Here is a 12,608-nt window from a genome sequence, read left to right as displayed (position 1 = left end):
AAAATCCTGTGTACACTGTCTATGAATATGAAAATCGGCGTCATTGACTATGGGGCTTTTGACTGGGTGAACCTTCATAAGAGGCGGAAACCAGAGGTGATTTAAAAAAGAGGAGCGGGAGACGCGGAAGAGGGACGTCAGACGCTGAAGGAGGGGGGTGTGGCGGTGCCAGACGCGGAAAGTCTGCAGCCGCAGCTTGTCATCCCTTCGTTTTCATCCAACAGTAGTGGAAGAATAGCGGGAGAGTAATTAAATATAACCCTCATCTTGGCGGAGCACTTGCGGGAGGACCGGGTCCCGGAAGCGGCGTTCTGGACGGGAGGAGCGCACCCGAAGGAGCAGTTCTGGATTCCCTCTAGGAAGCGGTGAGATCGACCCTATATTCATTTTTTGGGATGTACTTTTTTTTTTTAGTCATGGTACCATGTGAAGATTGAGACTTCATTTTTCCGTTTTGGAGGAACTTTTTTTTTCCACCGGATTATTCAATATTTTTTTGTTTTGCATCATTCCAGGAGCGGACGGAGAACTATTGACTGTGGATCTCTCTTTCTGTTTTTTTTTCTTTCTTCTTGTTTCAACGGGTTCGTTTGTTGCGGGAAAAAGGATGTTTATTTATTAGGGGTTTTCCTGTGGGAGTATTTTGTGTTTCTTCTGGGTTTTTTTGGTCAAAGGATTGTCAAAGACAATTTCAGTTTTCTGTCATTATAAAAACGTCGTTTTGTGACTAGCAGATGTAGTGGCTGGTTTATTTTGTTTGTGTGTATCTGGGTGTGTTGGCTTGCATTACATGGTGAGGAACCCCTTGGTAATGTAACCATCAGAAAACCTTGTAAATGGTTTTTTTGAGTGTTACATTTTGGTGGCCAGTATGGGGATCATCTAGGAGTGAACACACCTGTTTTCTTTTCTTGAGAGTAACATATAACTTCTTGTTTTTCTGTATATATTTGGACATTTTTGTTTTTTCTCGGTGGTCAGCCTCTTAAATATATCAGGGTTCTTTTCTGTGTTTTGTTCATGACAAGTTCCCCTGGCTTAATCTTTGTTGGTAACAAATCAGAATTTCATCAGTCAATCAACCATAAATCATGGCATCAGAGAGCATTATCCCGAGTTTGGAAGATGGGTTTGAGCAAGATGAAGGGGTTTCAGAACCAGCCACCGGAGGTTTATCTCCTTCCTCCACACCTCTGAGTGGTGAGCAGGGATCTGAAAGGGGAGATGCATGGGTTACCAGAAGAAATCCTATTGGTGAAGTCGCATCTTTAATTAGCTCACTTTATATATCAGACCCAGAGGAAGAGAATTCAGAGGCTGAAGACGAGACTACTTCCTATTTAACCCTGCCAGCTCTTGCCTCACTCAACACCGAATTGGGGCATTTGAGGGACAAAATAAATTCACTTGAGTCAGATTTTAGAGACTCAATTACCAGTGCTCTGAATAGGGAAGAAGGGATCAGAAATTATATTGATAATAATATGAAAACCATGGAGAATATCATGATGTCCAGTTTAAAGCATTTTGAAGAACAGATAGTTGGATGTTTATACAGACGGGATGAAAAATGGAGAACAGAAATTCAAAGGTTGAAGCGTGCCAACCTTTCTGCTATTCCAGATTCTTTCAGAACTAAGACCATGAGTCGCCCGTCAAGCGTCCACTTCGCCTCAGAAACTGTTGCTAAGGGTGGTGACAGATCAATTCAGGGTTTCAGAAACCCCAAGACGTCAATCCAGGACCTCCCTGGCACTTCCATGCAAAGGTCAGCTCCATCCGTTGACTATGATTTACAACATTCTCTAACTCTTCCCACGCCTTCATCGAACTTATTCACCGGAGGGGATGGTTTAGCGCAAAGCTCTCGTCTTTCCCCAGAAGAGCGTGTGATAGAACAATCTGGTGTCATGGCTAAATCACAGAGTTATAGATTTCCTCCTCCTGAACCCCTGTCTCAGGCTCAGTCTGTACCTCATGTCTTCTCAAATACTCCCAACCTTTTAACACCGGTTGAGATGTCATGTGCTCCTGCTGCAAGACCATCAGTAGTATATTCTAAACCAGCCGTCCAAATGGAATTTCCATCGTTTAGTGGGTCTAGAGAAGTTTCAGATATCCTAAATTTTGTGGATCAGTGTGAAACTTTTCTGGCCGTGCGTCCGTTGACGGACACTGAGCTTCTTGGCGCTATCTCTGGGGTTCTAAAAGGGCCAGCTCACAGCTGGTGGTGTGTGGAAAAAAACAATATTCGGAATTGGGAGGAATTCAAAGAGGCTTTCCACACTGCATTTCTCCCTCCGGATTATCTTACGGAGGTAGAGGAGAAGCTTAGGGATATGGTTCAGTTACCTGACCAGTGTCTCCGGGATTTTGCCTATGACTATAGAGCCCTATGTTTGAGGTGGAAACCTGACATAACCGAGTCAGAGCTAGTCCGGAAAATCCTAAACAACTGTAATCCCAAGATAGCAGGTTGCTTGAGAGGTACCGTTACCACAGTGGATCAGTTGGTGAGGATTGGCACCCTTGTAGAAAAGGACTACACTTCCTCCAGAGAATACTGGGGTAAGGTAGACCAGCAGAAAGCCAAGGAGAAGGGTCAAAGACGAGTTTATGATAAGGGTCCGCGGAAGAACATGGATGTGGTTAACATCATCCAGGGTGGACAGAGGGTTTTTCCAGCAACCCTACTTCATGTACCAATTGAAGTAAGAGGAAAAATATGCCATGCAGTGTTTGATACCGGGTGTACATATTCCCTAATGAGACAGAGCCAGTGGTCTGAAATCGCTCACGAGGGGGAACAGTTGAAAACCTGTGACAGCCAGACATTTGCTCTGGCTGATGGGAAAACCCATGGGGCTTTGGGGAAAGTACAATTACTGTACAACTGGCATGGCATGTTGTGGTCCCTGGACACTTACATCATGGCAGATGCTCATTTGGCATTCCCCATCATATTGGGTTTGGATTTTTTGAGGAAAACATCTACCATTTTGAATTTGGGTAATCAAACCTATGGTGTCAAAAACCTTTCTGGTTATGCCTTCCACCATTTCATAGACAACCACCATGGACAGGGGGAGAGTAGCAGTTCTGTTCATCTTTATATGGCTCTTCCACCAACGGTTACAAATCCGGGTTGGCAGGTAGCACCCCCTGCATTTATGGACCAACCAGTGGAAGTTCGCGAACTCTTGCGAGCCTGGCCTAAAGTATGCTCGGGTAAACTGGGGATAACCTCAGCTGAAGAGCATCACATTTTCACCACTGATGAGGTACCAGTTAGGTGTAAAGCCTATCGGGTTTCGCCATTCAAGCGTAAGATTATAACAGAACACATTGATCAAATGCTTAAGGATGGCATCATTGAACCCTCTCAGTCGGCATGGGGGGCACCCGTAGTGTTGGTCCCTAAACCAGACGGGTCCATGAGATTCTGCGTGGACTATCGTCGGTTGAATGCCAAAACAACGGCTGACGCTTATCCCATGCCACTGATCCATGATTTGCTGGAGTCAATGCACGGAGCTGAATTTTTCAGCACCCTAGATCTAAAATCTGGGTATTGGCAAGTGGCGATGGCGGAAGACAGCAAGGCTAAAACTGCTGTAATCACCCCCGTTGGCCTATATCAATTTAAATCCATGCCGTTTGGATTAAAGAATGCGGGAGCCACTTTCCAGCGGTTAATGGAAAAGGTACTGGGAGAGCTAAGGGGGAGACTGTGTTGTGTTTACATCGACGATGTCATCATTTTCTCTCCATCAGCTGAACAACATCTGAAGGATTTACAGGCTGTTTTTGGAAAACTGCACTCAGCCAACCTGGTGCTCAACCTGAAAAAATGTACGTTTTTCCAGAGGCAGTTAAGGTTTCTCGGTCATATTGTCTCTGGAGCCGGGGTGCAGGTTGATCCTGATAAGTCTCGGGCTGTTATGACCTATCCAGAGCCGACGAATGTACCATCTCTCCAGCGGTTCCTGGGTTTGGTGGGCTGGTACCACAAGTTTATTCCCCAGTTCTCCGACCTTGCCGCTCCCCTGAACCATTTAAGGAAGAAGGGTGTAGAATGGAGATGGACGGAAGAATGCCAGAGGAGCTTTAATCAGCTGAAACAGGCTCTCGCTAAAGCTCCCATATTAGTACAGCCTGACCTTTCTTTGCCTTTCGAGGTGCACACTGACGCCAGTGACCTGGGGTTGGGCGCAGTGTTGGCACAGATGACCAGCGAAGGAGAAAGGGTAATAGCCTATGCCTCTAGAGGGCTCAAGGGGGCAGAACGTAATTACTCAACATCTGAGAAGGAATGTCTGGCGGTGGTATGGGCTGTTGAAAAGTGGCAGCATTATTTGGAAGGAGCAGAATTCACTGTGTTCACAGATCATGCTGCTCTTACGTGGGCTTTTAATTGCCCCAAGACCTCGTCTCGACTGACTCGTTGGACCCTACGGTTACAACGATTTCAATTCAAAGTGCAGTATCGAAAGGGCTTGCATAATGTGGTGCCTGATGCCCTCTCAAGAGCTATGGTTTCACCTTCAGACATAGCCACTTGTGCAACTTACAAGGTCCATCCATGTTCTGCAGATCTACCATGCTCTTTGGTGGAAATCAAAGAGGCACAACAAAGAGACTCATCCCTCTCTAGTATAATTCAGGGGGTCACCACCAATCCCAGTGACATAAGATCAGACCGAATAGGTTTGGTGGTACTGCAGGGTCTGCTCTACCGTCGGTCTCCAGTAAAAGATGGTGGTGATAAATTTCAGTTGGTTGTACCATCTAGCCTAATCCCTGTTTTCCTGAAATACTTCCATGATCATCCTCTGGGTGGGCATCTAGGAAGTCTCAAGACCCTCTTACGAGTGCTGGAAGTAGCCTGGTGGCCGTCAGTGAGGAAAGATGTCTGGAACCACGTCAAAGTCTGCCATATGTGTCAAACTCACAAGGCCGAGAACCAGAAGCCTGCAGGTTTTATGCAGTCAACTGTGGCCGAGGCTGCATGGGAGAAGTTAGGGATTGATTTACTAGGGCCTCTCCCCAGGAGTAAGAAGGGGAATGTTTACTTGGTGGTCTTGGTGGATTACTTCACGAAATGGGTGGAGGTATTTCCACTTAAAGACAGTAAAGCGCACCGCATCGTAACTTTCCTGAGAGATGACATCTTTACGAGGTATGGGGTTCCTAGAGAGCTTGTATCTGACAGAGGTCCACAGTTCACTAGCCACGAGATGCTGAACCTTTGTAAAACATGGGGAGTGATCCAGCGCTTTACTACCAGTTACCATCCACAAGCTAATCTTACGGAAAGGTCCAACCGGACTATAAAGACGATGATAGCGTCTTACGTTGGTTCTGAACATAAAAACTGGGATTTGTGGATTAGAGAATTTCGATTCGCCATTAACGCGGCCCAACACGAAACCACGGGCCGGTCACCAGCCGAACTTATGTTGGGTAGAGGGTTGAAAGGGCCCCTTGAACGTCTTATCGGCGTTTCCCCTTCCCCTCACCAACCTCATTACAAACTCATGGAAAGACAGACAGAAATGATCGCACAAGTGCGAAGGAGAGTAGGAGTGAGACAGGCCAGACAAGCCAAGTATTATAATGCTCGTAGGAGAGGTGTACAGCTTCTACCGGGGAACTTGGTCTGGGTACGGTCTCATCCCCTGTCTAAAGCATCAGAAAATTTCTCAGCTAAGCTTGCGCCTAAATGGTCAGGACCAGCTATGGTGTTGAGACAAGTAGGACCCATTACATATGTGGTGCAGTGGAAAGACCAAAATAAAAAAGTGGATACTGTCAATGTGGTAAATTTGAAACCTTATTATGGTGTGCAGCCTCTCTCACCCAAGGCTGGGGGGGGGGGATATGTGACACCGTCACATTGAAAAAAGTAATGAAAAGTATGATGAATGAAAATGAAAAATATAAGGAGAAACGAAAGGGAAAATGCATATGAAAAGAAAATGTGGGAATTATAACAAAAAAAAATCCTGTGTACACTGTCTATGAATATGAAAATCGGCGTCATTGACTATGGGGCTTTTGACTGGGTGAACCTTCATAAGAGGCGGAAACCAGAGGTGATTTAAAAAAGAGGAGCGGGAGACGCGGAAGAGGGACGTCAGACGCTGAAGGAGGGGGGTGTGGCGGTGCCAGACGCGGAAAGTCTGCAGCCGCAGCTTGTCATCCCTTCGTTTTCATCCAACAGTAGTGGAAGAATAGCGGGAGAGTAATTAAATATAACCCTCATCTTGGCGGAGCACTTGCGGGAGGACCGGGTCCCGGAAGCGGCGTTCTGGACGGGAGGAGCGCACCCGAAGGAGCAGTTCTGGATTCCCTCTAGGAAGCGGTGAGATCGACCCTATATTCATTTTTTGGGATGTACTTTTTTTTTTTAGTCATGGTACCATGTGAAGATTGAGACTTCATTTTTCCGTTTTGGAGGAACTTTTTTTTTCCACCGGATTATTCAATATTTTTTTGTTTTGCATCATTCCAGGAGCGGACGGAGAACTATTGACTGTGGATCTCTCTTTCTGTTTTTTTTTCTTTCTTCTTGTTTCAACGGGTTCGTTTGTTGCGGGAAAAAGGATGTTTATTTATTAGGGGTTTTCCTGTGGGAGTATTTTGTGTTTCTTCTGGGTTTTTTTGGTCAAAGGATTGTCAAAGACAATTTCAGTTTTCTGTCATTATAAAAACGTCGTTTTGTGACTAGCAGATGTAGTGGCTGGGTTATTTTGTTTGTGTGTATCTGGGTGTGTTGGCTTGCATTACATGGTGAGGAACCCCTTGGTAATGTAACCATCAGAAGACCTTGTAAATGGTTTTTTTGAGTGTTACAAGTATTAAGAAAAATTGCAAATTAAAATCTACCAGACAAAAGTCACACACTTCCTGATGGATGTTGCTGTTAGCTCTCTGTGAACTTAAATACTTTTAGGAAAAGAAAAGAACCAAACTTCTTTGTTACAGTTGGGAAATGGGGAAGATCTGTTAAAGCTTGGTCCAATTCATGTCAGTAAATCCTGATTAAAAAGCAGCTTTGGACACATTTTAGACTGCAGCCTTGCTGAGTCAGTCCAGCATCACTTTCTTTTCTTTCATGTCTCTGTAACCAGAGGCACCTCAGAGGATTACCTAATGAACCGTCAGCATCCTCAACATTGCAAAGACTCGTGCTCACACATTCATCATCAAAAACAGCAAGATTTAACACACAGACGAAAATCCTGATGGAAAAACCACAGAGGAGACATGACTTCTAAACACCAGCGAAGCCAGTTGTCAAACTACTGGGATGTGTAGTCAAACTCTGCAGAAAGATTCTTTTCTAACCATATCCACTGCTGCCTCCCTTTCAATGGGGGTCTCGGCGTGGGGGTGAACGGGCACCCCCCTTCTTTTTACAGTCTATCACCATCACTGTAAAACACAGACACTCACCTGAGCACAGGTGCCAGCTCACCTTGCACTAATAGTGACAGAGGAATGTGCTTTACATGTGTGTGTTTGTGTGCATAAGTATGTGTGCCAGCTGTAGTTGTATTGTGTATGTGTTGAAATGTTTGCGTGTGGAGGTTTTTGAAGCCAACAGGTATGTTTGCAATTTCATTTCAAAACATGGCTATTAATCACAAACCACATCTATTAAAGATGTCTTAAAGGCAGCTAACGAGACGACGGTACACAACTTCAATGTTCTCTCATACTAATTCCAGTCATGGGGGGCAGAAAAAAACAATGCGAGTGGCCCACGGTGCTATGAACCCTGGGTACAACCATAGTGAGAAAATCACTAGAACGCAAACTACTAGTACTGGTAGAGATGTTAAGGAGGGAACGACGGTAATATGGAGTTTCCCCAATCAGAGTCTTGTAATTGATACCAATGCAACCGCCTTCGAGAGTGGAGTGAAGGACATTTGACAAGATTCCATAAATCGCAGTACAGTGATCCCTTGCTATATCACGGTTTACTTTTCACGGTTTCGCTACTTCACGGATTTGGATTGTGCATTGTGTTCTGCATTCTGATTGGCTAAAAAGTCACTCAGCGAGTAGCTCAAGAATGGGACCCTTTGATGAGCCGTTCATTACAGTTCTCCAACATAATCGATGGTGGCATGTCGGTGTATAAGGATCTTTAGCAAAGAAGAAAAAAGAGCGACAACAACTGCCTATCACTATGTTCCTCTCCCGAACAAACACACCTGCAGCTGCACCGCGGGCTTCAAAAGGAAAAAACGCTGCAGAGGATGCAGCGGCTCAGTATGAAGAGCAGTGAAAAAGAAGACCGGAGTCACTATCTGTCCCACTGTACTTTTTTATTTTTTTCATAATCATTTTAAATTTTCCTCCGTTTAATCCACTCGGGTCGCGGTGGGCGGGGCTAATCTCCGCAATTTAAAGCCTTCTGTTCTTATCGATGATTGAAATTATTATTTGACAGCACACTACAGAAGTTATTTGTTGAAAAAACTTTTCTAAAGTACTTTTATTTGTTAAAAACAATTGATTTATCCTGTTAAATGGTTTGTTCTTTCTTTTCAATGTATAATAGTGTATTTCATTGTATAATAATTGTAAAAAAATAAAGGTTTCTACTTCACGGGTTTTGCTTATCACGGGTTCTATTTGGAACGTAACCCCCGCGATAATCAAGGGATCACTGTATTGGGTATTCAAGGGAGCCATTTTGACAAAACAAGTGTGATGAAGGACATCCAATTTATGAAGGAGAGTTTTTGTAGCTGATCTGTAGATAATGTCACCATTGTCCAAGACAGACTGTCATTTTTACCAGATTATGCTTTGCAGATTGAGTGAAAGATGGTTTATTCAGTACAGAAATTCTCGGTTTAATCCTAGCTACTACTGTGTTCATATGAGAGTCAAAGGTAAGTGAACTGTCCAGCCACATAAGTATTTATTTTAAATACCAAAGTATTTACATGAGCTGACACATTGCAGTGTTACATCGCCGAAGGTTGAAATACTGCCCTCACAAGGCGTCAGAACTGCATGACTATTGAAAATGATAAATTTAGTTTGCTAGTATTGATCCGGATTCGTAAACTGGAGAAGGCCTGTTGCAAACCGTTGAAACTATTTTGAAGAGATGATATGGCAGTCTCTATGGAAGGGCTGGATGTGTACAAAATAGTGTCATCAGCATAAAAATTAATGAAGGAATTACCAGCAGCATGAGCAATTTCGTTTATATAGATTATAAACCAAATTGGTCCCAAGATGGACCCCTGAGGGACCCCCATGGTTACTAGGGGTGGAGAAGATTGGTGGCCAGCTGTACGCACAAATTTTACACAATCTGTGATGTAACTTCTGAACCAAGCAACGCAATTCACTGAGAGACCTATATGATGGAGATGTTTAAGGACTACTGAGACAGAACCAAAGGCTTTAGCAAAGTCGACAAACACAGCCACACAATACTCCTTATCAATGACACACCTGATGTCATTCACCACTTTCAAAGTTACTGAGATCACAACTGTGTCCACTTTAAACAGCAAATGGCAGTTGCTGTATGGGGGTCCGCGTATTGGGAGTTTCAAGAGGATGAATTACTTGTTTGTTTACCAGTTTTTCAAAGACCTTAGATCAGGGGGGTCCAACTCAATCGCACAGGGGGCCATAATCCAAAACACACCTAAGGTCGTCGGCCAAACAGGTTTAACTTTAAAACTTTAAAATTTAACTTTTTAAAACATAAATATGAATAAAAAACAGACAAGAATGTTATTCCAGAATAAATCAACTTAAATCTTAACTAACTTTCCGTATTTTGCTATATCCTGTCAGAATTATACAAGTATGAAGATGCTGCAGAACAAAACTAACAAAGCCTGGAAATGAAAATAACATTTGTGCTTTTCAGCTAAAAAAATCAAATAATTGTTTTCTTTGCTTTTGTGTCATTTTATCAGATCTGGACTCCTGGCATCATTTTTTAGCATCAAGTTCATTTCTGTTTGGTGTGTGAGGTCTGTTTTTTTAACTTGTCTGTCCAACAGCTAAGCAGGGAGATCCGAGCTGAAGGCCTCTAGTGTTGGACAGATTTTACTGTAACGATAGGGGTTTATGATTTTCAGACAGAGTATATTTGTATAAACCCCTTTTGTAGTTGAGGCTAAGCTATATTTATAATAATAATTTTTCTATGCATTACTTGGACCGGATGGAAAAGAGAGGGAGAGAGTGGGATGTTAGACAGGGGATTGGGGGTAATGGGGGGGGGGGGCAGTCGATGCTACAAACTCCTAACATACCACTGTCATAAGTACATTGCATGAAGTAGTTCTCACATACACACATCAACACGCACCAACAGTCTGCACACAGCTCTTTCCAGCTTTGAAGTACATTCATACATTAATGATGGCATTTATCTCACAAGACTTGTGCACCCAGACAGGTACACACACACACACAGACACGCACACACACAGGTGAACAGCCTGACTGATGGGGAGCAGAATTCATGGCGCGGTCACAGCTATGCAGTAAAAAGCAGTGCTTGCCTCCGCTGCATCCCAATGAGGAGTCAGGTCTAAACTCCTCCAGCCCAACTGAACAGCAACGGCCCACCACCACGGAACCTGGATCATTCCTGGGGTGTAACCACCAGCATCCTCTGCAGTTATTGGAATAAATGTTGAAATGAAGCCCTATTATCATGACTAATTAGGGACTATTAAAGCTGAGATAATATTCATGAGGATAATACTTAAAGGCTTTAAAGGACAAAAGTATCATAAAAATGCTCATCGTCTCTTATCTCTCCTGCCTGAGACGGCGCTGATATAAAGTCCTATCAGCCTGATTATTAAAGCCAAATGTGAAGGTCTCCTAAGGTGAAGCTGTGCCCCCACAGGACGGTTTGAAGGTTGGGCAGAAGTTCATGAGCAGACCTCAGAAATGTGTGGAGCTGCTGCTGAAGACATGAAACGCTACGTGAAACAGACGCAGAGCAAAAAGACCTTCACTCCACCTTCCAATCATCCATTGTTGTCTTTCTTCAGCTAATTTATGGTGTATTCTGCAGCTGAGGTCAGTGCTGAGGCTCTGGATGGATTACCTCTGCTCAGCTTCACCCAGAACTACCCAGCAGGTACTAGAGCGGCGCTGCAGCTGCTCACATCCCTCTGAATCCATTTCACTGCAGTGCTGTTAAATCAACCTCATGCCAGGCACACTACTCACCTCCCATCGCAGCTTTCATTATAAAATTCATGATGAAGCACTTCTGGGGTCTCCTGTTTCTGTGGACAGACCTGCAGCCAGAGGACAGAATACATGTGCTGTAAATGCACACAATACAGGCTTTGTAAGTCTGATGGGATGGTGATGAAGACCTAAAGCCTCTGTGTGATGAAGAAACACAAGTAACATAGTAACGCCGCTAAGATTCCTGCAGTTTGTCTGTTTTGGTAAGAAGGAACTTGGAATTGGGTTGAAGTAACGGCTGTTGCACTGATGCAGCTGCGCCCTTCATCCACAGCCACCTTCATCCTGATCCATGACTGCACCCTCATCATCAGATGCTCTCATTCTTGTGGAGATGAGTTTAGAAAAAGAAAAGAAAGCAAAACGAAGGAAAAGCATGGGGGGGGGGTACTCCAGAGCTCCTGTAGGACAGGGGCCTTTGGGAGCATCCCCCCCCCCTCCCCCATCCGCTGGGCTTTAGTTCTAATTTGAGAGACTGACTTTATATAATTGTAAACATTTATCTGACTTCAATTTTGAGACAGTTTCTTTAGTCACCAGGATATCAGTCCTCAGAGATGGAGATGGAGTCAAGACTCCTGCAGGACTCCTGCTGGACTCCTGCAGGAGTCCAGCAGGAGTCCAGCAGGAGTCCTGCAGGACTCCTGCTGGACTCCTGCTGGACTCCTGCAGGAGCCTCTTACGAGCCCTGCATGTAAGAGGCTCCTGCAGGGCTGAAGGGGTCCAGCAGGAGTCCTGCCTGTGCTTCGTCCTGTGTCGTTTGTCTTTGCTGCAGCGGAGCTCCTGCAGCAGCATCCTGACTGTCTCCCGGTACAGACCCCCTCCGGTAGTCCTTCAGTGTTCTGGCTGTGCTGCAGTGTGTGTCCTGTGCGGACTTCAGCCCTCAACGCCTACGAGCTCACACAAACATCAGTGTATGGATGCGGTTTAAGTGTGCGGAAGCGCAGCTGTCCCGCACATTCTGCCTGAACTGCTTTACCTGCTGGTAGTTTTCCTGGAACAGACGCCTCCACTCGCAGCTTTTCCACTCGTGTCCTCGTCTCTGCGCACAGAAGCAAAACAAGAGTTGTGCGCGTGCAGGAGCGGGTCGTGTCGTCTTCTGTGCGTCACTGCGCGGCTCTGTGTGCAGACATGCCGGCTGTGTCAAAGTCAGGCTGCAGTACGAGGGAGAGGGAGGAGGAAGGGGAGGAAGAGAGTGTTCCTACAGGACGAGGGAAGAGCACGCGCGCAGAGGAGGGCAGAGCACGCGCGCAGAGGGGAGAGCACGAGACATTTCTCTGAGTCACACTGACTGAAGTTTGGGCTAAAGATGTCCTGGGTCCATTTTAGGTCAGATCGGATCGTCA

At 45.0% G+C, this 12,608-nt stretch overlaps 1 protein-coding gene across 1 annotated transcript in view; it reads right to left on the bottom strand.

Moving 5' to 3' along the window:
• LOC110013827 (complexin-1) overlaps positions 1 to 12,455 on the bottom strand; it is a 65,787-nt gene extending 53,332 nt beyond the window's left edge. Inside the window, exons 1-2 of the mRNA XM_023952912.1 lie at positions 12,242 to 12,455; positions 11,239 to 11,309 (exon numbers count right to left, since the gene is read on the bottom strand). Coding sequence (XP_023808680.1) covers positions 11,239 to 11,269 — 31 coding nt within the window. The 5' untranslated portion in view covers positions 11,270 to 11,309; positions 12,242 to 12,455. The remainder of the gene's footprint in view (positions 1 to 11,238; positions 11,310 to 12,241) is intronic.
• Positions 12,456 to 12,608: the final 153 nt, after the last annotated feature.

The sequence above is a fragment of the Oryzias latipes genome, chromosome 1, assembly GCF_002234675.1.
Source record: "Oryzias latipes chromosome 1, ASM223467v1".
Taxonomy (NCBI): domain Eukaryota; kingdom Metazoa; phylum Chordata; class Actinopteri; order Beloniformes; family Adrianichthyidae; genus Oryzias; species Oryzias latipes.
Note: the sequence above shows the minus strand (reverse complement) of the source record. Positions and strands in the feature narration are given on the sequence as shown.